The sequence below is a fragment of the Thermobia domestica genome, chromosome 16 (genome assembly GCF_964235325.1).
Source record: "Thermobia domestica chromosome 16, izTheDome1.hap1.1, whole genome shotgun sequence".
Lineage (NCBI taxonomy): Eukaryota > Metazoa > Arthropoda > Insecta > Zygentoma > Lepismatidae > Thermobia > Thermobia domestica.
Window position 1 is genome coordinate 61,728,499 of NC_137469.1, and position 25,161 is coordinate 61,753,659.

A 25,161-nucleotide genomic window follows, 5' to 3' on the forward strand; every position below is an offset into this window, starting at 1 on the left:
TAACAAATCATATAGTAATATTATTAACACTAAGTCAACTTAGTATACTGATTATAGAACCGTTTGTTAAATACTAATCATAGAACCATGTTAAATACTAATCATAGAAAATCACAAAAAGAAGTTGTTGTTTTGTGTTACCGATGAAAAAAAAAAAGAAAAAAACCTAATTTAACACCAGAAAACACCAGCATTGAAATAATGCTTCCGTGTTATTTGCATAAGTAAACTGTGAACACTAAAGTTATTTTTTCTATTAATGTTCTTTGTGTGTGTGTTTTATTCTTTAAATGATACTTTTATTCAATGAGGCTGCTTAGTGTTATTTTTTAAAACTCAAATATTGTTTAATATAGTCATGCATGAGATCATGTCATGATGATTGAAAAGTGGAAATTAAGGTGAAATAAAATGTACTAACTGTAATTGCCAAAAAAAAATAGTGTTCTTACATTGAATTTTTATTCACCGATTTTATCCCGCTTTACTGATATTTTTGTAACGAAATTACGAATTTTTATTTACCACAAAATCGTGTCTCTACTTATTCAATATTAAACCAGGTAAATTTGACAGAAAATAAAGCGCACACTTCATCCAGTACCTCACATGTACACAAACATGTAAGGTACAATGTATTAAAATTAAGTTATCTGGCAACCAACAAAATTCTACATATTGCGAGGTATATTTTTCCTGTACATAGCGTTTGTTATTTATTTTTTTTTTTTTTACGTGTGATGACGTAGTATTTCACATTGTAACATCATTTTAATGATAATTGCCTCAAGGCTGTTCACAGAATTTGTGTTTTAACGTATGAGAATATTTATTTACTGTTAACACAAACAATAACTAATGTTTAGTTGATACTATATTGACAAAAATTATTGATAAGTATTGACAAAAATTAAGTTACTATACCCATTGTATTCATTATAATCATAATTTTGTTCCTGTTCATTTCATAGTCTTTCTAGTAAATTTAATCTTTACATATTTTTAAGTTCCCACTTTTAATAGCTTTTAAATTTATTCATTCAATTTGACAAACTTAGGTCTAAATTTTCTGTTTTTCAAATTTGCAGATCAAGAATGGGAAACCTTTAAGGACCAGCTAAGTATTATCTTGTCAAGTGAAAAAATAGAACTTTGCGTTGAATTTTCCTGTTTCGTTCAGCGAGATATCTATGACATACTTGTTGAAGACCTTAATTTTGAAAAGATTGATGGTAAAGCTTTTTTCCATAAAGGAACAGGAAGACCAGGGTTTCGTGGTTTATATGTAGAGATTTATGATGTTACTGCAACAGAGTCGACAATTGCTGTGTACGGCAGGTAAGATAATTTTCAAATACATACATGATATTTCGCACTCCTCATGTTTTGTGAATAATAATAATAATAATAATAATAATTAGAGCTAGGAATTTTAGATTATGTACTTTTTTTTCCTCTATTAAAATGCCCAAATTGTCTTTTGTAAAGAAAACATTAAATAAACCTTCCTAGCTGTGTTTCGGATGCACCTTTTTGCACTTTTTTCTCACTGTCATCACCGTTTCGCACTTTTTAAAACTGTTTTCATTCCTTTGCCACATTTTTTCCTACAATTATTAAACAAGGAACACTGAGATATTCGTATTTTGTGTATAAAAAGCCCTTACATACTAGATGACCAACGGTTTAGAATAAATATAGTTTGCGCACAAACGAAATCTTTTTTTTTTTCTTCTTCTTTCTTGAAGATCAATATCTACAGATGATATTGTTTAAGGAAAAAGCAGGTCAGTCTTCCTTATATCTTCTGGTGACAGTGACAAGTGACTAACTGTATGACGTTAGCAACAGTTAACTCATTGACAGTTCGCTAGTGTCCATTAATGCTCTTTCGAGAATTTTACTGCAGATATGAATACGTTTTACTTTATAATTCCACTGTATGTGATAATAGTAAAATTTCCGTGTTTCATTCATCACTTCAGGATGAAATCTCTAAAAAAAATATTTAGGTAAGTGAGATATTCCTAAGGGTCTCATGTTCCAAATTCATACTCTTATGTCTTACGGTTATCAAGAATCGTGTAGTTTATATTTGAGTTGAGTTTAGCGCCCTTTTCGGCAGTGAGGTTATGAGATGTGGACCTATAGCTTAACATGGAATCTAAATCACATGAGGTCTCCCTGGGAATCGAACTCGGGTCTTCCGCGGCAAGGGTGCGTACGCTATTCACATAGTCACGAGGGAGCTCCTATAATTTTGTTGTTGAAGAGTTGACAGATATTTTAAATTTTATATGTTGCTATTATAATTGTAATTTTGTTGTTTGATTGATATTAACAAAGTTGCATATCGTAATATCAAAATCCTTATCCAAATTACTATCCAAGTTATTACTATTTAATCCTTTTTTTTTTCACATGTGAAAAAAAAATCTCAGTTACATTTCTCTGTAACTTTTAACTCACCGTTTTGTTCTTATATTTTCAGAAATAATTTCTTCAACGAGGTTTCGAGATAAAAGCGCTTCGCACCCCCCACCCCCAGTTAACATTAATTGCTTTATTTACGTACTCCTTTATTATTATTATTATTATTATTATTATTATTATTATTATTATTATTATTATTATTATTATTATTATTATTATTATTATTATTATTATAATAGTGTAGTTTCTAATATTTCCATCTTCTTGTAAACTTGAAACTTCTCCTAGACTAGAGAATATACAACTTGTGTGTTCAACATACAGTAGAATGTTTACGTAGTCTGTACTGACTGTCAGGCTACCTTCGAAAGCAAGAGTTTATATTGTTTGATGAACCTACATGTTTAAATCACTTGCATATCATTAAAGTAGTTAAGCATTCAAAACTAAATATGAAGGATATAATATCCGTGATGCTGATTTGTAAAATGCCCATATGTCTTTATATTCGGTTACTAGTAAATAAAGGTTTTAATGATCTCGGTGTGGTTTCATTAACTTCTTTCGAATCTTTAATGTGCTTTTTGTCTCTTATGGTTATTTTGCGCTTAATCATACTAGTATACGTGCGATCACATTCACAGCCGCATTTAATTTCATAGACTCCAGAATGAAAATCTTGAGGAAAGTATTTATTTGTTAGTAATTAAAAGACGAAAAACTTACGAGTGTTTCACAAATCAATACCACAAATAGAAAGAAATGTATTCCCCGGGACCTATATACCGAATCCAGGATTAAATCCTGATAAAGATAATTTAGATAATGATTGTAATATTACGATAAGCACACAGTTACAGTCATAACAGCAACATACAAAGTTTGACATTGCACCAGTTTTACAACAACAAAATTGTTCATACGTGAGAATATTCTTTGGACAACAGGGTCTGCTAACACTGAAAAATTTAAATGGAAAAACTCCAATATAACGGCCATATTTTTGTTAGTGAATGTTAATATCTACAAAGGATATAAGTAAATATTTTTCTGTTATATTTAGAGTGAACTTATATAGTTTTTTGTATCCTTTACAAAGTAAATAACACAAGGTAGTTTTCTTAAGTTTTAAAAAACTTCACCAACCTCCGTTGATGAAGATTACAACGAAGTAACTGAAATTATTGAGTGAGGACCTCAATTTAGGAATATGCCAGTATTAATAATTATAAACCATTATTATGATTTATTTATATTATAAATCATCTTCATAGTGGAATTCATTTTACATTTTAAAATTTACATAATATTTTCAGTGATTTGAAAGAAACAATTTTGCAGTCAGAGTGGGAAAAGAAATTTTACAATATCAAAGACTGTTGGAGCAGAACTTCTCATCTTTCTATCAGTAGAATGTTCGAAAAGACCTTGATTTACAAGTGAACACACAAATACGTAATTAATGAAGTTAGCTTTATATAATCAAATCTGTTGACGTTTCGGAATCAAAAAAAGTTTTTGCCTGTTAAAACTGATTAAATAATTTAGATGTCGTTGACACCAACAGAAATGTCTCACGAGGTCGTTAGAACTCAATAGTTGGAGCTTACTCGTACATTATATCTAGTCCCTAACTGTTACTAAAGTATAGGAAAAGATGAACTTTATACTTTTTTTTTTTTTTTTTTTTAACTGATAATATATTTGTATTTTCCCTGTCATATCTTGCTGACTTTTTTGAAATGTTAAATAATCTTAATCTCAAACTCCAAGATAGAAACACAAACATACTAACTTCTTATGACGCGATAAGAGCTTTCGTGGAAAAGTATTCTACTGTGGAAACACCGTCTGAATGCTTCTACGCCCAACTTTTCATCTTTTCCACGATTAAATTAACTGTAAAGAGACAATATCAACGCACACATAGACTCTGTCTATGATGAGTATGAGCGATGTTTTCACGATTTGTGTAAAGTAGACTGGCAGTGCAAACTCGCAAGAACACCTTTCACCATTGATGTAGATTTACTTTCATGGAATTCAGGAGGAAGTAGTTGAATGGAACTGTGATTCAGGTGCCAAATAATTTTCAGTCAACGTCTTTGTAAGAATTTTGGGTTTGTTTCCTGCCTTTTTACTCAAGGGTAGCAAAAGAACCCTTAAAAGTTCTTGTTCACTTCTCGACATCTTACCTCTGTAAATCAGGAGTTTTGACGTTGGCTACAATAAAATCAACGTATCGCAACCGTTTGGAAGTGGAAAGTGATTTCGGGTATGCAATGTCGAACTTATCACCAAATATCAAGAAACTTGAGAAGGAAAAGTATCACACTGAGTTTTTCGTTTACCCTTACTTAAGTTTTTGAACTCCATCTTATACACTGAGATAGCATTTTGTACTCGTTTTTGATAATTCTGTAAAAAAATTTAATTTGTATAACTCTTTAAGTTTTTAATAAAGTAAAAATCTTGAATAGGAATATAAAAAACAAAATATCAAACATGTAGCGTTTTGAAGTCTGCTAAAGTGAAAAGTGTAAATGATTATTACAAGTTATATTTTATTCATAATTTCACATTTTATTTCTGTCATAGATGGCTCCCCCTTGCTCGCTTTTGACGCTACCTAGGTCGGGAACCACTGTTTCAGAACAATAAATGTAATTGGTTTAAACTAACCAACTTTGTCGTGATGTACGGAAAATTCTTAATTCAATAATTTGGCATTATTTGAAACATATTTAGGTATGAATTTTAGTGTAAATTATAATTTTGTTCTTTGACATATGAATAAGCTTACTTGAAGTAAACATTAGCATAAGCATTTAGTTATATTACGAGTCAGTCACAATTGTACAAAACATTTTTTTAAACAATATTGGAAAGACCATTTTTGCTTTATTTTAAAAATGTCAACCGTAGAAGCTAAGAATTAATTTACAGAGGACTTGGTCTAAATGAGTACCCTTCATAATATACAGTAGGCAGTGGTGCTATTCTAATTTTTTTACAAACGGTTCTGAGATAGTAGATGGATAGGTGGGTAGATAGAGATAATTCTCTTATGAAAAGTACTATACAAGGTATTTACCACCTTGTGGTCGAACTAAAAACTGTTTCTATTATATTTTTAGCGGCGTTCAAACAAAACCGACTTGAAGAAGGGGAAAACATATGACAGAATATGCAATAATGTATTTTTGTTAGTGAGATTTAGTGCGTGTAGCTTTAAGCTTTATCAAAACCAGTCTTTTGTTATCTGAAAATTTACCGTTTATTATCACCAATACAAATATGGAGCACTCAAAAGAATTACACCCTAACAATTAAGACCTGGAAACCTTTTGTTAACATGACTGGGAAGCTTTATCGCTCGCATTAGATAAATTTCTTTCACCCACGCATTCAAATAAATTTCGCCCACCCATTCAAATTTATGTCTGCCCATTGAATTGAAACAATTCAAAGTTGCTTGTTTTCACAACAATGCAAGTGAGTGGGAAAAGTACAGAGGTGTTTCACAAAATTGTTTGACTTTGTTTCACTCTTGATTAGGTCATGCGTATGTATGCATGTTTGTGTTTATGTCTAGATATAACAAACGGTTCTGCGAACTCGAAATATTTTAACAACCGGTTCTTGCGAACCGGCTGAATAGCACCACTGATAGTAAGTTGTTCATCTAGGACACTGAATTTGAAATTTTTAAAAATGGACAAAGCTTCGTGAAAAATCTTGTTTTACATATATGTAATCAGTTATATCTCCCACTTACATATCAAATACAGCGTTGATCATATGTTCATCCCCACGAGTCTGCATATATATTTATACTCTTTACAAAATTATTGGTAAACCTTTCGCAGATGTCTGTCCCGATGCCTTCAGTCGCGTATGATTTCCGCCGTTTGTTCGAGAAGAATGCATAGTTTGTTGGCGTACACCTATTACTTCACAAACCCCCGTAAAAAGAAATCACAGGCTGCTAGATCACATAACTAACATGACCACTTTGGTAAAATATCTTCACAATAAGAACACATTGCTTAGTCGTAAACTGCTAAATGACTGAAAATCAAAACAATTGAAGTTCCATTAATCGGAATGACCACAGATAACAACAATGGCAAGAACAAGTCTACTACTTTCGCAATAAACAATTGCACTCAATTCAATATCGGCGTCCTACAGGAACACCAAAACTAACTTTAATATAAGGTTCTAGTTTGTTTTTCTGTTTTATCATGGTACTTATGATCCGTGTACAAAATGCCACATTGATATTGTGTAGTGTTTATATTGTACATGCTGTTTTTCTTTTCTTTTTCAGAGATCAGTCTCAAATAATACTGTTCGGGCATAATCTTTATGACGTTGTTCCAGACAATACAGTGATTCTTCCCAAAGACAGTAAGAAACGGAAAATGAGAGTTGAACCTAACATTGAAGAATGTAAAGTAGCTTTGGTGAAGGAAGTGTCTTATATTTTAAACAAACTTTCAGAGTTTTCGAAGCAATCTGAAAATAACTCTACTTCTCGGTCAGCTAGTGGTAGCGTCGGGCGTCAAGCAAATGTAAGAACTGTCTCACAAATGGCACGAGATATTCCTGTAACTGAAGATAAATATATAGCATTTATAAAGGAACTAATGAAGTTGGAAGCTGAAACAGATGAAGCTTTTTTGAGGAACTAATTGAAATGGATAAAGTTCCTTGAGAATGAGCTATAAGCGCAAATCATAATACAGGTATGTCTTTACTGGTTAACAAAGTTTGTACTCACTGTAGTTATCCGACTGGATAAAGCTTCACCGTCGATGTTTCAGCAGCTATTTGTTGCTTTCATCAGTGCGTGTCCTTTAAGAAATGAACGTTGCTTTCAAAATTAAATTATTGCTTTCCTTGCATTCTAGAAACAATTTAACTGAATGGTCATTTTCTTAATACGAATGTACTTCTTTACTGTAGAAGTCAACACTTGGGTTAATGAATTGCAGTTCTAGGTTTTCTTCGTTTTATATTTAATTGCTTTTTTTTTTAAATACAAACTGAGAGATAAAAGAAGCTGACGTATCATGTATCAATAAAAGAAAAACAAAAACTTATCAGAATATTATTATATTCAAACTTGGAGATAAAATGTCATTTTCAACAAACTTAAAAAAATCATTACTGACCTCTGTGTGTATATGTGTGTGTGTCTGTCTGTCTGTCTGTTATTTGTGATTTTTTCAATTTTGAGCCGTCCATTCGATAGAACATAAAAAACTATCTGAGAGAATTATGGAATTTTTCGCGTCACTCTTACCGTTCCCGAGATATTAGCCAAAAATTGCCCACGGGAACCATAAGTTATAGAGAGATGATATTGGTGTTGATCAGTACCTAAGAGGATGGTGAATATTTTGGTGCCAAATAGTAACCGATGATCACTGGTCAACTGGCCACTGTTCCCCAGATATTGGCCAAAAAAGTTCGAATTTCGGGAGATTTAAGGAGCCATGTCTCTGGAACCGTAAGTCATAGAGAGATGATATTTTATGAATTTTTGCGAGAAACAGAAGAAGATGCGAATAAAAAGATTTACTTTTAGGAACATGTAGGAATAATCTCAGTTATCCTTCCCGCACCATCTCTTAAAGTTCATTCTGGGAATGCTCTTGGAGCATTCTCAACTTTTTTTTTTCTATCTATGCCACGTCTACGGTCAAGATTTTTCCAGTCGCGTTCTTATAATGAGTACAAACTTTGTTAATAAGATATGCATTCTATAAATTCTTCAAGTAATTTCCTAACTTATGCCCATAAAGCACCGAAATCACAAGAAGAAAGAAAAAGAGTGAAAAAAAAAAAAAATTGTTCAAAACGGATTTTTTGTATACGAATGTTTTAAGACTTAATTGTACTTATATCAATACTGTTAAAATGAAAATTCTGTTAGACAGAAAAGAATAATAGTAATAAATATGTGATCATAGAAACAGTGATCTTACATAGTTTGTATTAGATACGTTGATATGATTAGATTTTCAGTTTGTAATAGCCGCATTTTTATTACTATTATAAGAAATTATAGTGTTGATCTACCTTTTTTTTTATTTGTAAAATCATCGTCAAGAAATAAAGATATATCACCCATCTTTAGATATATGATAGTTCATAGTTCATGTATCGAGTCTTGTAGACAGTGGCGTCGGAAGTATTTTTCACCTGGGGGGGGGGGGCAAACTGTTGTCTTGAAAATAGACACGGGAATGTAACATAGGTAAGATAATACGAATATATGTTTGTACTGTAACAATAATTTGATTTGATTGGTTAATAATAATAATAATAATAATAATAATAATAATAATAATAATAATAATAATAATAATAATAATAATAATAATAATAATAATAATATAATGAAGCTGTAATCAGTTTCATGAGAGTGAAATTTCCAGCTATGAGAGGCATCTTAGTTTACATCGTTAGATTAATTAATCCCGTGTCAGTTTTGTGCTGGATTTTGGTCTGGTGCAGAAATTTTCAACCACTGAAATCAGAATTAAAAAATAAAATTGTAAAATTTGTACTGCTCACAATGACTATTTGTAAGTACAATTTTTTTACCATTTTATATATTGGTATATATTTTTTAACTGTATTGGACGTGGTCACACGGACACTATTAAAGAATCTTAAAGTTATTTAAATCACTTGGAAACGAGGAAATTAAAAATATATATTTTTTAAATCCTGTTCTAGTGTTGCAGTACACTGTAATATTAGAAACTGCTATTTAGAACTACAAATTTTGTAGCACTTTGTAGTAGAAAGTAACTTGAACATTATAAAACAATCTACATAGTCAAGTAAAAAATAAGAAAAAATATTTTTTTTTTCTACCTACTTGACTTCGTGCCAGAAATACAGCACTGTATACAGCAATGTATGCAAGGAATGTATCTTTTGCACAGCATTCACTCGTCCTGACATAATAGCTGCACCATCATGACACTATTCGCGTATATTTTCTGCATTCAGGTCAAGTTTCGTTAGAATATCTTTGATCGTGAATTTTGTTTGTGTCATGTGGGGTGATCATTCCCATAAATATTTTGTTGGGTTTGATGAATCAGAGTCAATACAGCGCACACAGAGACAACTGTTCTTTCTTTGAAATATCAGTCGTGGAGTCGGCAATGATTGCATAAAATGGAGACTCTTTAATTTCTGCTACCAAGTCTCTCTATATTGCATGTCCCATAATCTTTAAAATTTCATTCTTTTAATCAGCACTAAGCCAGTTATCCCATCGATTAATCCATTGATTGAGAATGGGCACATCCATTTTTCTTTCAGCCAGGAGCGACATCAAATTATCCGTACTATGCAAAATGTCCACTGATTGTTTGACCATTGCGAGCTGAATATCTAAGACTACTAGTTATTATAAGCAGTGACTGTCTTCCTTATTCCTGTTTAGGAACTTGGTCTGAAAGGAGAGCTGAAACAGGTGTTTTGTTTCTGCACTCATATCTTAACCCTTTCACTACCACTGGGACATATGTGCCCCACGATACATTCTCAGAGGACCCGTGGTAATTTACCGCATGTTATTGCTATGAATAGATGTTCCACTAGTAAAGAGAAGCCTGCAAATGGTTCACAGAATTGTTATGAACATTATCAAATAGACAGTAGTGGAAGTGAATGTGAACAATGCAAGTGAGGAACAATGTGCTAGTGATAAAGCAGTGGTTGCATGTGCTGTAATTTGGGAAAGGATGCCGAAATGTAAAATATTTTTAATCATAAATACGACCTTTTTTTCAATATACTATCATAATTGAAAATACAAGATGATCATTCATGTCACTACCACTGGGACATATAGGTCCCACGTAAAAATATCATTGGGATACATAATGTTCCACACTTTCCACGTCGAAAAACGAAACGGTGGAAAATGTTTTTTATATATACGTATATTTATATGTTTGAAAACAACTTAAAGTAGCCATATATTAATGTTTCTCACTCCGAAAAAAATGGTAGTGAAAGGGTTAAACGAACGGAACGACAATGGAGTTCGCATTTTTCATGTGCTCTGAATTATTAATCCTACATTATACATTTTTCCTCCTCACTATAAAACTTACTGCACTCTGTATATTGTTTGTAAGAACATAATTTAACATTGTGGTTACATTATGTCCTGTTACATTTAAACTGTTATATTTTTCAAACTTTAAAATCTCGCTCGACGATTCGTTTTATATTGCAGACTTACGATTACTTAAACAACAATTTTTAAAGAATTTACAGTATTTTGAGAATGTACACCAATGGAAATAAAGAGAATTTTCAATTCTTTTTCCTAACTCTTTCTAACATGGGGGAAGAGAAAGCACCCGGTCCCTTGTTTCAAAGAGGGAGATTAATCTGGAATAGATCATTTTTTCACATTACCATAAAAAGCAAAATTTAGTTCTTATAATCAGTGTTGTGTGATGTTTCTACAGTCTGAAAGTGAGGGGGCAAAAGGAGTATCCTGCCCCCTCTGAAAATTTCAGGAGAGGCAACTGCCCCCCATGCCCCCCCGGTTCCTGCGTTCCTGCTTGTAGACTTTATACATAGTTCATGTCTGTAGAAAATTAATAGAATCCACCAATAGTTTCTTCAAGATATCTCTACAAGAGCTTTTTCTTCAAAACAAGATTATCAGGTATTTTTTCTCTTTCTTTTAATTTTTTTTTTTAATTTTTATTTTAGAACCCTGCACCAGAAGAGCAAAATATTTTCATAAGGAAACTCAGTTTTCATGTGAGTGACTTCATATGTTGAGAAAGATTACAGAATAAGTGGCTGAAACTGTACAAGAAAACTCTTAAAGGCATAATAAAGAAGGTGGATCCACACTACAATTTTAAAGATAGATTTTCAGCTGTTTAATACGTGCTTCATCATTGAGGTCTTCTGCGTACTGTCAGCAAGAAAAGTCCTGTGCCTCTTTTGAATACATACTCAAGAAATGTGAAAGAAACTTTTTCTTGTAATTTCTTATATTAAATTTACCAGGGAGTGTAGGGGTGACTGTTAAAGAAAATTTAAAATGAATTGATGGTTCGGTGACAACAATATGTATAAATATTTCTTGTTCAAGAAACAAAACGTGTGTTATAGATTGTATATTTGGCGTGTGAAGTTCTGTTACAGATATATATTCTTTACACGTCTGTAACAGAACTTCACACGCCAAATATACAATCTATAACACACGTTTTGTTTCTTGAACAAGAAATATTTATACATATTGTTGTCACCGAACCATCAACTCATTTTAAATTTTCTTTAACAGTCACCCCTACACTCCCTGGTAAATTTAATATATGAAATTATTAATAACTGATGTGGACGAGACATTTTGTTGCAGACTGGACGAAATGCTGATAATATATACTACACCTCATGCTTGCGTTCATTTTTTATTTGCATTTAATGGACAATAATTTATTAGATTTGATTATATTTGTTTAATTATTTCATTGAATAATAAATTTTGTTAATGAATTTGTGTTTGTTTTCTATTCAAACAGAAATGAATGATCAAATCCTAAGTCATTTAATTGGATATCTCATATACAAATAAAATTTTTAATTCATTAATTTTAGATGTGTTTAATCGAGATAACAAGGAATACAGTCAACTCCAGAACAAGCAGAAAATCTTGATTGATACTCCTGTGAGATACGAGGGTTGGAACTTAAATAATGGCAACACTGCTGTGGAGACACTATGCAATGAAATGTACTAGTGACGCTGATAGCGCACGTTGTTGACATATCTACCTACCTCCGAGTAAATAGACTCGCCCGTCCCACGTCACCGGCAGAGCCACAAGCGAGGGAAGCACAGTCACTTGTGAGCGAGCGGTCTAACGTAAAGGTGTCACTATGTTTTCTAAACAGGAACAACGGACTTGGATCAAGATTGGATGTGCCAGAGGTCGTACAGCACGACAAGGGCTTCAAGAGGTGTGTGGGGAATCGGTATTGCCGTACAGAACAGTGGCACGGTGGGTAAGAGCCTCACAGTCGTACACGAGAATCACCATAACTTTCACCACACTGGGGCTCTGACGCACTTTCGACTTTCGCGGCGACCCATAATGACGCCATTCGTTGGATTGGCGTTTCAGTGTTGGCTCGTAAGATCTTGCCCATGTCTCATCCAGTGTTACGATACGGCGTAAGAAAGTCTCGCCTTCGCGCTCATAGCGCTCCAAGTGCGTCTGAGCAGCGTCGTAACGCATCCATTTCTGCATTTCCGTCAACTCATGTGGAATCCATCGTGATGCAATTTTGCGCATGCCCAGGCGTTCCTTCAGGATGCGAAAGCACAGTCGTATGCGCTAATCAGGTTTCGTGGGCGAGCTCACGAATCGTCAGGCGTCGATCACTGTCCACTAACGCGGCAACAGCTTGCACTTCTTCAGAGACGCTAGGATGAAACTGCACGATGCATGTCTGCCACAGTTTGCCGACCTTCGTTGAAGGCTTTTACCCACCGTGCCACTGTTCTGTATGGCAATGCCGATTCCCCACACGCCTCTTGAAGCCCTTGATGACACTGTCGTGCTGTACGACCTCTGGCACATTCAATCTTGATTCAACTCTGTTGTTCCTGTTTCGAAAACATAGTGACACCTTTACGTTAGACCGCTCGCTCACAAGTGACTGGGCTTCCCTCGCTTGTGCGCCTGCCGGTGACGTGGGACGGACGAGTCTATTTGCTCGGAGGTTAGGTAGGTATGTCAACAACGTGCGCTATCAGCGACACTAGTACATTTCATTGCATAGTGTCTCCACAGCAGTGTTGCCACTATTTAAGTTCCAACCCTCGTATTAATCTTTCAGTTGGAGACCCGGATTCGATTCCCGGTGGAAGTTCATGTGGTTCGGATTCCACGTTAATCAGTAAGTCCCGTCTCATATAGCCTCGCTACTGAAAGGGGCGTTAAACACAAAATCAACTCAATTAATCCTCAAAGTGTGCTTCCTGGAGTGTTGGCTTACAATGGTAGTAATTTCAGGAATACAGTGAAAGTGAGTACAGTAGACTCCCGACAATCGGGTTTATTGTGGCAAAGGGGGAGGCCAGATAACAAAAATACCGGATAGCCCAGAGTGCTATACCCACTTCCTGCCCCACCCATACTATTAAAATCACACTTTATATACCCAAACCCGCTCTTATTCGAATTTTCTTGCTTTAGTATAGTCCAGTACTTTATAAATGTTTATTATAACCTTTACTGTACGTTTTAAAAGTTTGCTACAGGAAGAAGAAAGTCCAAGAATAAAATTATTGTACACATTTCAATATATATATATATATATATATATAATATCCAACTTAATTGCAGGAAATACAAAATGATGTATACTGTACACAGGGCCGACTCTATTATATGTGCAACATTTGCATTTGCACGAGGCGGTAAAATCTGTCAACTATGTCATTTAATATAAATATTTCTTGTTGGAAACAGACTTCATGATGATGGTAGTTAAATTAAGTAAGCCGACCTTCTATTTGAATATTACATTCATAAATTATGTTTAGGTCGCATTAGTTTAAGGTCACATGGACAATGCTAAAGCAAATGGTCAAGCAAATCCCAACATGAATTCCTTAATTGTTGTCAAATACAGGAACTCAATTCTGGAATAGTAGCGAACACCTGCTTCATTTAGTTGGTTATCACAGGTTTGTTGTGAAAATTAGTCTTGCCTTTGTTACAAACCCGTTCCTTATCATTGAAGGTGAAACAGTGTTTCCTCTTTTAAATTTCTTAACAGATGTAGAAGGAAAGTCAAAAAATAAAGATAAAAGAGCTAGTTGCACTGGAATTGCTAACTGATATATCGAGATTGAAGCTCGATATGGTATTATATAAAAAGGATTACCATCTTTCCTCTGCAAGTGTGTTTGCGTTATCTATCATTAACATAATAGATTATTATTTAAATAAAAAAACAGACACAACGGGATTGTATTTGTAGTGTTTAGATCTTTCTGAGTGCAAGTGCACTTTCCCTCCCCTTCGTTGTGGCAGCATACTTAAAATCGTAGCTTTTAAGATTTGTTCTTTCCAGAGAAAGAGGGGACAGCAAATGATGTCATTACACGGAGCGGCAAATTTCCTAGGGCTAGCCCTGACTGTACGCTATGAATACATACAATTTTAAAATAAACAAAACCTGATGTAAAATAAATTAATTATTACAAAAATCGTTTTAACTTATTTTACTGGTCATTGATGAATGATTACGGAAATGAAAAGGTAAACTTATGATAAAATAATCAAAACATGCAGCTTTTAGTTTTTGCAGCAGACTTTGATAGATGACTGCATTTCTTGGGAAAGTCGCGTTTCTATGAAGACGTTAAAAGACGAGAAGATTGTTCAAAAAAGTGTTCCTCATTTTTGTTTTCTTTCATTTATTTATTTATTTGGAACTAGGCGGATAGTCAGAATCTATTGTAGTGATAAATGAACAAGAGTAAAGCAAGTCGTTCGAAATTCATAATTATAGAACTTGTAACACTAGTAGCAGTAGCGGTTTCTGACGTAGGGCTACCGGGCTACAGCACGCTTCCCATGTTTGTGTATTTGTGTTAGACTAATTTTAGTTCAAAAAATTTTCATCTATTCATTTGTTTAAACTGTTCGTCATTTAACAAAATACAGAACTTTTCCATGACGATCTTCTTTTTCGAGCGTGGAGCGCGATTATTAGCGCCTTCAGCAGTGTGAAAGTTGTACTGACGAACCTAGCGGGCTGTACTGAATGGAGCCCGCTTGAACTATACAAGCCTACTCAACAAACATATCTCTAGCATGGAGCAAAGATCTCAATATGCCTTGTCCACTTCCCTTTTCTTACACCCAGAATAGCTTCCACCGTGCTGAGTTAGGTTGAGCCCGAAGACATTCTGCGCAAGCGCCAAGTATTCCTCTTTCTCGCTTTCTTCTGCTTACTGGCGGCACTCGCCGTTCGGTTCTCTCTTTTCTCCTCTTTTTTATTTTCTTTAATCCTAAAGGTCCGGGAGCCCAGAATTGTCGGGAGTGTATATTAAATGAATTGAACATTTTTGACATAGATTCAGATCGTAGCAAAATTATAGCAAATACATTTAATGGGGCATCGGTAATAAGGGATCAATTAATGGCGTACAATCTAAAATTAAAGAACACTTTCCTTTGGCACACTACGTCCATTGTTTACCAATTAAATTTGATAATGGAAAGAACTGCATTTCAAAATCAATCGACAAGGGTTTTTTCCTGTAGTCTTTCAGGATTTTCCACAGCGTGTATCTGTTTTGGAAAAAGTGGCTGTACGCCGTATTCCGAGTGGGTCAGCTACTCGATGGAATTTCAAGTCACGAACCGTCAATTCCATCTATGAAAATTAAAATGTTTCGAAAGAGTGCTTTTCAGAACTAGAGAAATCCAACACAGGGAATTCATGTTTTGGTTAGAATTCTTTCACAAAATAATGCCACATGTGAATATTTTCTATAATCGAATTCAGTGCAGGCCTACCATTAAAGTACGAACAGCACTTAAATATTTCATTGAAGCCATTGACAAAATTCGGAATGACACAGACAATATTAGGACAAGTGATATGTTTCTTCCAACAGTTGGTAAAACAAATGTGGGCGGATTATATCTTGCAGAGTACCCAATGCCAAAGAAGTATGTGATCGCATTTCTGCGGATGTGCGAAATCGATTTGAGAAAACAAACCATTTGGATGCCGCCAAACTTTTGGATTCTGCAAATTTTAGTAATTTTTCCGGGACATATTCTGGACACTGCGGTTGAAAGCTACCCAATGTTAGGTAAGCAGTGACTTCGCACTGAGCTTTTGGTTCTGTCAGCTTATCTTTAAAAACAACTTACAGGACAATTTTAGCGAAATAACAACCCTTTTGCAAATAATAGTGACCATACCAATGTCCATAGCAGGGCCTAAGAGATGCTTTTCGTCTCTAAAGAGAATTAAGACATTCGTAAGGAATTTCCATAGGTCAGGAAGGTTGCCCTTGCCATGCTCTCAATAGGAAAAAGTTTGATCAACAACATGCTAGATTTCAACTCCAGGGTGATAGAAAAGTTTGCCAGCATTAAGAATCGAAGGATGGATATCAACTTCCGCATTCAGTGGGTAAATGCACAGATATATATATATATATATATATATATATATATATATATATATTGTAGCACGCTTTGTTAATGACAGTACGAGCCGCCACTGACTAGTAGTGTGAAAGAATTTTAATGCTGAATACTGCGCTGAGTTGAAGTAATAGCCATTTTGTAAATGTGCTGAATACATGCTTCTAAATTTCTGCGCAAAAATATGGGAAGTGTCTACATATCTAGTTAGTGCATTCAGATGTGCGGTGTCCTTGAGGTGAATGGATTTTTGTTTCTTCGAAGTTACGGGTTTTCAAGCCCGTAACTTCGTCAGGGTTCGGCAACAAATGACTGCTGTAACTGTGTGACGAGAAGGCAGAAATTCCACAAGTAAGTTGCCTTAACTATCCTAAAATACGGTAGCTATCATCTTCCGTGCTGACTGAGTGACCTTAAACTTAGTTTTGGATGATGAGGGGTGTTTCCATTCCATGCTGGCGAGTTGTTTCCAGTTCAAACTGGTGAATAATGATTTTTGTGACCACTGATGATGCTGTTCATTACTATTTCTTGCATACCTCATGAAATGTTGTAATGACAGGGCCATTCTGGTTTGTTTGTGTGGTCAGTGAACTTACGCGTAACCTATTGTGCATACACTTTCGAAAATTCGGTTTGTCACGTACAATGCTGTATGCTGTTCCATGTGAGCAATTCAGCTGTAAAGTAACCTCATCGATAGCCAGAGATCGATTGGCCCGGACCATGCCTTCAACTTTCCTCAAGGGTAGCGTTACTGTGAACTTCTGTCGGATGACCGAGATGATCGCTATCACTGATTCCAGTTTGACCACACTTGAAATATTTCATCTAGTTATAAACGGATTTCTTGGAGAAACACTTGTTACCATAAACAGGTCATTTATTTGTTTAGTCTCTCAGCAGATTTGCCTTGGACCTACAAAAATCGAATTACGTCCGGTCGACATGCGTACAATCATCTAACACTCCTGCCATCTTAGCCACTTGACACTCGAATGACTCTCAGCTGCACGAGACTGACTATTAGCGCTGTCTACGATAGACGGTGGTGCTGTCACTTACACCTACACTTGCGAAAAGGATCAGAGCGACGTGTGATATTCATACATCAATTACACATTGCATTATTCGTGCGACTTACATATTGACTTATCCTTGTATTAAAACAAAGAGAGAATAGCAAGAAAGATAAAACTTCTTTTAGGAAAAACGAAGGGGTAATTTGGCAATATATAGCACTTTTTGGGGTATTTTATTAATAACTTAATCTATATGTGAATCACAGAGGTAAAGTTTATCAAATACTTAAAAACAAATTTATTAACAGAGCATATATATATTTATATTTATATTACAAAACGTAAACAATGATTTATTTACAGATTTATTAGTATTGTGTAAAAATACTTTTCCAAAACTTGAATTACCCTTACCTACAACCGATTGCTCTAGTCCCATACTGTCAGCCTTCCTGTTCGCTTTTGTACATGTACACGTAATATTGTTGTAAAGCAACAATATAATATTAAAAAAATACAAACAGTGATAAAGTTTTTTAAATAAACATAATTTATAACAATTAACAACATTGTGTATAACAAATATAATTACATTTTTGTTACACGTATTGTTGAGTTTATGTTCTATGAAATTCAATTTAGGTAAAAGCTTCATGAGCCTTGTTGTTACGAGACATAAATCATGATTTTAGAATTTTGCAAAATAGCAGCTCATATTTTTAATAATTGTAGTCCGAAATAACGAGATACCTTGTTTTATGAAGTTGATTGTTTTCCTAAGTTTTAGCAACGACAATTACCATGTTTTAAGGTTCATCTTTATAAAAATGTTTCTAACGTTAAGTTCAATCTAATACTCTTAAGTTTGTTAAGGGAACATTTTCAAAACCAACATAATGTACACTGAAATATCAGTATGACAATACACTTTCTTTAAAATTTACGTTATTACATCATTGAATATATATCTTTTTTTCTTTCTTTCTTCCTATAATACACATCAGACATAGGCATATTCATTAGGTCCAACCTTAACTTCACTTACCTTCATTTTTATTTAAAAAAGACAGGTTGAATGGTGGTGATAATTACTCGTAAACAGACTTTTTTTTTCCAGTTTTGTGAAGTCTTTCAAGTTTTAAAATCATGATTAATATCTTGATAGGCATTATTAATATCAGCAATTTACAGATATCTAAAACAAGTTATAACCCTAAAGTTATTTAATATACAGGAGGAAATGTGTATGGAAATGAGCAAACTGTAGTTGGCATATATTAAAACGAGAATATACGGTACAAAATGTTTTACTTGGAAGAGATGTGAATTCATTTTTGAAGTTAATATAGGGACCTTATTCAGTAATTACGTCATGAAGCTTTTACAAGATAAGGATTTCTTCAGTTGTTAACAGTAATTCGGTTCTTTTTTTTTTTTCTGATGTGCTTTAGAAAACTTTGTTTCATATAAGTTACTCTTTCTGTCATCACTTAATGTCACAACCATTTAAAAAAATATTCACTGGGAAAAATATAAAATAAATTACATTATGTAATAGTGGTACATACATAACACTGTACATTATTTTCCACTTTCAAATTGTAACAAGACATTACTAGCTCTGGTTTGGGAAGCCTTTCCAATTCACCACAGATCATTGTTGTCTGTTTATTGATTGTCCAGCATACCTGAAGACCATGAAAGACTAAGCTTTAAGATACATGTAATATGATATGTCTTTTCTTGTTTTGTACGGCACACTTTTCATTTCAAATTAAAGAAACACTAAGTAGGTTTTCCACAAGTCCTGAGTATTAAGAGGTGTAGTACTACTTGTTGGTCCTCAGTATCAGAATTATTGCACTCAGTATGATTACCAACGATGTCCGTCATTATATATATTCGTGATTTTTTTTTAACGGATGCTCTACTTTAACGTACACAGCTTGATAATGAAACTGTAAAATCAGTTTTATTTTTGTGGTACCCGATTTTTTCATGACGGTGGCACAACAAAACCTCGTCGATTATTACCAAGTGGCAATACCGTAACAAAGCTAATGTTTTCAGAGTCGCTACCGCTGGCATTAACATCTTCTGGAATTTTTTCAAATAGTATTGCTTTCTGTTTACCTCTTCCTGTTTTGGATCCTGTATAAGTTCTATTGCAAGGTCTACTTGTTCCACAACAGCATCCATCTCCTACAGTATTACTTGACATGTCTGATCCGTGTCCACTATCTGCGGATTCTGTCATTTCTGCTATGCTTTTACAGTTTTTAAACTTACTACTAAGAACTGCATCCTGCTTACATAATACTTTAGGGCCAATTGCGCTTCTGCTGTCTTTAGCTGGACGGAAACTTCCGAAGAACGAATCTGTAGCGATACTTTCAGCTCCGGATTCACTACATCCATCAAATAATGATTCATCGGTTTCACCTTCACTTTGACTGCACTGCCCTTCATCGGTTTGATCAGGGTCTTCTTGTTTCGACTGCAGTTTGTTGGGTGCCTGCTTAACATTAGCGTTTTGATTGTTAGGCTTCTGCAAAAACTTTGGTTTCTCTGGCAATGGTGGAGGCACATCTGCGTTTGTACTCCTATTGTGGTCTTCGAAGGTTTTTGATAAGTTCTTTACTTTGTTACTAATATTAGATAGTCCGATTTTGTCAACGTATGATTCATTTGAGTCTGTACTCAGATAGCCTGAATCATCTGGTTTATGTGGATATGCTGAATTACTGTTTTTGCGGTGCTTACCTGATCCGGGAAGGCTGTTACTGCTCTTCCGTGACTCTGCATCTGACCAAGACTCTTCAACTCGTTCAATTATTTTTCGCCATGTTTTCTTAATAGAGTCACTGTTACTTCTATCACGAAGATGTTTGACGAGATCTTTACCCATCCGTTTTCTCAGATTTAATGCTATTTGCATTCCTTTCGTGAGGCCGTCTTGATCATTTTCAGCTGCCATAGCCATTTTTTCTACTGCTGCAATTCTTTCTAAAACACTAGGAGTTGGCATATGGATGTTATGTAAGAAGTTATGCAAAACTTTTTCAGTTAGTTTGCTTCCGTTCGGTGCTTGTAGTATGAATTCGCCATTTATGACGCTTCCACTATCTGATAGCCGTCTACTGCTGACACTGTTGGAGTTACTTGACAAGCTGTCGAATTTAAAAGAATCCAATAAACTTTTTTCTAGCCTTCTCCCTAATGTTTGACTTCCCTCTTGATCGTCATCATCAGCTGAGAAGGGGAGAAGCTGATAAAAATCCTCATAATCTGTTGAATTTGGACTGTCTACAGAAGCACCAGACAGAGTGGAAAGAGTCTCTGGGTCGTAAGAAACACTAGAGGCTGAGGAAATAGACCCCTCTTTGGATTGACGACTTGGAGTGCGCCTATCCTTCCTGGATATGTCGCTAGCTTCAGATGACCGTCTTGTCAGACTGATTGATCGATGTGGAGGCTCAGTATCAGAACTAGTCGGAAGCGGAGGCAGTGGTCTGCGTGCAACCTCAGATCCGTCTAATACCGTTCTCCTCTGACTGGTGCTTCTGGTTACCCCGTTTTTTGGAGGCAACTCTGGTCCACGATTAGATTTAAATGGCAATGGCGGTTTGGCGTTTCGTGGAGGTAATGGAGGGCTTGGGTCTTTAGGCAGTGAATCATTTTGTTTTGAATTTGGCACTGGTGATGGGGACTTCCTCATGTTTGCAAGTCTTCTTTCTTGTAGGGTACAAGGTTTTGGTGGCCTTGGAGGCTTTGCCTCAGTATCAAGGAGAGTTGGTGGTGGTGGAGGAGGTGGAGGTGGCTTGCATTCCTGTCTCATATGGCCAGGAGGTGTCGGACATCTCTGCCTTCTAGCTAACTTCGCGTCCGGTGTCAGGAGTCTTCCTTCTGAATCACTATTAATTGCCCCTCTCTTCCATGATAATGTAGATGTTGCGTCAGAAATTACTGACGCATTGCAAGAATTTGTTTCACTGCTAATAGAATGCGTTGATCCTAATGAGCCTGTGCTTCCCTCACAAAGATGAGGACACTTTCTTTCTAGATTTCCACGACGTCGTGTGCGAGCTTCGTAAATCTCACGGAGACTACCGAATGTGCGAGCCAATGGAGAGATTGCAGAAAGAGCTTCAACTTCTTGTTTGGCACGTTCCAATGAATCGTCTCTGAAGCTTCCGCGATTCCACAAGGACCATTTGAGTGGTGATCTTTCTAATGAATCCGTAAACATCTCGCTTCTCTTCGCCTTTGATGGTTTTCTATCCAGCGTATCCGGTTCAAAACTATCCGAGTCATCTGGCATATATTTGTAGTTTTCGGGCGAATCTTTAACTTCTATCGTCAACCTTCCTGATTTCTCCCTTGAGCCTGAGTAATGTATTTTGGAAGAACAACTTGATGACGACGATGAAGATGGATCGTTACTACTGCTTCCACATACACCACTACTACTTGTATTGTTAGTAGTGTTGCCGCGACATGTATTCTGTGGAGAGTTATTTGTCGAGTTGTCACTAAAATTGTAATCGTCGTTAACGTACACCTCACTGACGAGGTTATATCCATCACTGCTGTTTAGCAACTCTGGAAGACAATACAACTTTATTTCATCTTTCTTTGTGGGTTCAATTGGAGGTTCTGGTGTGAGCAAAATAATTTCGTAATCATGATCATCATCAACTGGAGGCTTAGGTTTCAATTCTTGTCTGTTTTTCATATTTGCTAAGTTGTTGTTAGTCGACATCGAATTATTGTTTCGCGGCATCATTACCAGGTCTTTGTTCTTAGCATCTAAATTATTAATGTTGTTAGGTGAATTATTTGTTGATTTCAATTTGGAGATAGTAACATTACCGGTTTCAATATTATATATAGTATTTCGCATTGTAAGCTCTTCTTCCATTGGCAGAGCTTGGCTGAGACTATCCATTGATTTTGTGATGCAGTGGTCAATATCTGAAAGATCAGCATAATCAGATGGCGTACTAGGACCTTTATCCTGATGTTTCTCTAAACTATCTGCTTCATAATAGTCGCTGTTATCGTCGAGTTTGGATTTCTTAAGAATATTTTGATCTTCGCTCCTTTTGTCACTTCCACTTCTCACAGAAGCCGAATCACAACTCTTTGAATCTTCAATGAACTTGTTATTCTTTGAATCTTCAACTATCTTATTCTTCACCAGAGATTCGTTTCTTATTGGTGGAATAGGTTTCTTGTCAGTAATATTGCTATTTTTGATATTATTACGCTTAACATTATTAGATTTAGGTTTCTCTAATCCACGCTGCTTGACTAATTCCATAATGACCTTATCCATTATCTCTTTTGCAGCAGCAGGTACAGCAGATTCTTCATTCTCTTCTACCGTCTTCTTCTTTAAGCTGGAACACTTTTCAGTGTCCGATACTTCTTTCTTAATCTCCGGTGCAGGAGGTGAAGATAGGCTTTTGGCAACTGGACGTTTGGCACTTGGTGAAAAATCATCTTCATTTATTATTTTCCTTTCGATTCTGTCCGAAGATGTTTCGAGTTTTGTATCTTCACAATTATGTTCTTTCTCATCTAATGTTGTGTGTTCTGTGTTTGGTGTGTCGTATGGTGATGATTCAGTTTTGATGTTGTTAGTGCGTGGCATATGATTGGCAATCGGTGCATCTGGTGCTCTCTTCTTCTTTCTTGATCTTGTCAGTTTCTTGGAGTTTTCCTCTGAAGGTGGATTAGGAGCCTTTGGTGTCGTAATGTCATTTACATTGGCTTCTGTGGTTAATGTCGCCAAGCTCTCCTTGACAGCCTCAAGATCAGCCTGAATATCGTCTTCAACTTTCTCTTCGACAGAAACCACTTCAACATCTTCAAGCCATTTCCTGATAATTAGTTGTTTGTTCTCTGTTTTAGCTACTGTACATGCCCTACATGTTTGATATACATCTTCCACAAACTGTTGTCTGAGTTCTCGTACATTGTTACAAGTGTGCGGACCATAACCACAAGAACAACTAGCTGAACAAATGTTCTTTGTACAATACTGCAGTGGTTTATTATAAAGATTTGTAGAGTCCTTGTTGTCATCTGGTATTTCGGGACTGGACCTTCTCATATTATGCTGTCCATAGCTCAGGGAAACTTCTCGGCTGGTATTTGCTGTAGCTGCAGCAGATTCCGCACTGCTTCCTACTTGATCCTCTTCACCTTCATCTTCTGGGATGCCCATTAGACTTGGAAGGTACCGTTTAGATGACATTTTATGCTTAGCAATAGCGATTACTTCTCGTATTTTCGTTAGAAATTCTATGGCAGCTGGTGGCGGAGCCTGCAATGATAATAAAAGATTAAACGATTAAAATGAGTTTTCGTTAACAATGTTTCTTTAATGATGGTTTTAGTGTAATAACTTCCACACTATCACTATCATTTACATTCTGATGTTAAGACTGATTAGTTTAAGAAAATTAATCTTTACAAAGTATATATAGACTGATTCAGGAGAAAATACCATATCCGCGGAAGTTATAGAGAGTGTGATTTTGAAGAAAAAAAAGTTTCGGGATTGTTCAGAAAGCAAATTAGTGTCTTTGCACGGAGTTTCGTTTGTGTCATGACAGTGTTGTCAACCAACATCCGTAAATAATCCAAAAATGGATATTTTCTAGGGAAGTTTTACAAATATCCCTGTATTCCTTTCTCTTCATCCACGTTATTGTAACATGCTGAATACCGTTCAAAAGTCCATTCCATTGCTATTCATATGAAGTACGAACTATATATATATATATATATATATTTTAACATTTACAGCATATTCTACTATTTTTTATTCAGAAATATTTTAGTGAATCTTGTCTCGTTTCAGATGAGCAAAAGGGTAAACTGCCTCACGTTGCATATATGTATATAAACATATGTGCACGTGAACTTCGTTTTTAGATCAGAATAACTTATCTTATCACCCACCTAAGTTACGGCATTTCCTGTATTAAGATTATACTAGAGATTCCGAGCCTTATGCAGAGTCGTTTTGACGCGTGATTAGTACAATACTAAAGAGTTCGACTTACATATGTTTCCCGCGGTAGTCAGTATGACAGTCCTTTAGTATGACACTAATCATACGTCAAAACGACACTGCATAAGGCTCTCTATGTTTAAAACTTAACTCATGGTTCTGTACGGAAAAAGTTTTTATTATTGAAATGAGTGAGAGTTTAAGATTTCGTTGCACTGGCTTCCTCACCGCAATTTCTTTATTATTTCTTTGTCTAAACTACATAATTTCTTCCATACTCAGTAAGGAAGCATATAGATATTGGATTTATATAGAAAGCTGTTCAAATGACATTGGAACTTTGACGTTCCTGGACTAGGTCTTTAATAATGAAAGAGATCATAAGAAACATTCATTTTAGAAAGGAGTTACTGGTAGTAAGTTACCCTGCTGCGGA

General features: G+C 35.2%; 2 protein-coding genes across 3 annotated transcripts in view; one reads left to right on the plus strand and one right to left on the minus strand.

Moving 5' to 3' along the window:
* The window catches only part of LOC145673096 (uncharacterized), a 153,999-nt gene extending 142,049 nt beyond the window's left edge, over window positions 1–11,950 (plus strand). The window contains exons 10-12 of one of the 2 annotated variants that reach the window (XR_014128718.1): window positions 1,089–1,338; window positions 6,767–7,184; window positions 11,197–11,950. Coding sequence is in view for 1 of the 2 variants with exons in the window: in XM_081742456.1 (XP_081598582.1) it covers window positions 1,089–1,338; window positions 6,767–7,130 (614 nt within the window). In the remaining variant the exon portion in view is untranslated. Of the gene's footprint in view, window positions 1–1,088; window positions 1,339–6,766; window positions 8,583–11,196 lie in introns of those variants that run through there. The other variant, XM_081742456.1, reaches the window with a different exon arrangement.
* A 6,812-nt stretch (window positions 11,951–18,762) lies between these two features.
* Window positions 18,763–25,161, minus strand: part of sha (shavenoid) — a 307,137-nt gene continuing 300,738 nt past the window's right edge. The window contains exon 10 of the mRNA XM_081742457.1: window positions 18,763–24,032. Within this exon, the coding sequence (XP_081598583.1) occupies window positions 19,698–24,032 (4,335 nt within the window). The 3' untranslated portion in view covers window positions 18,763–19,697. The remainder of the gene's footprint in view (window positions 24,033–25,161) is intronic.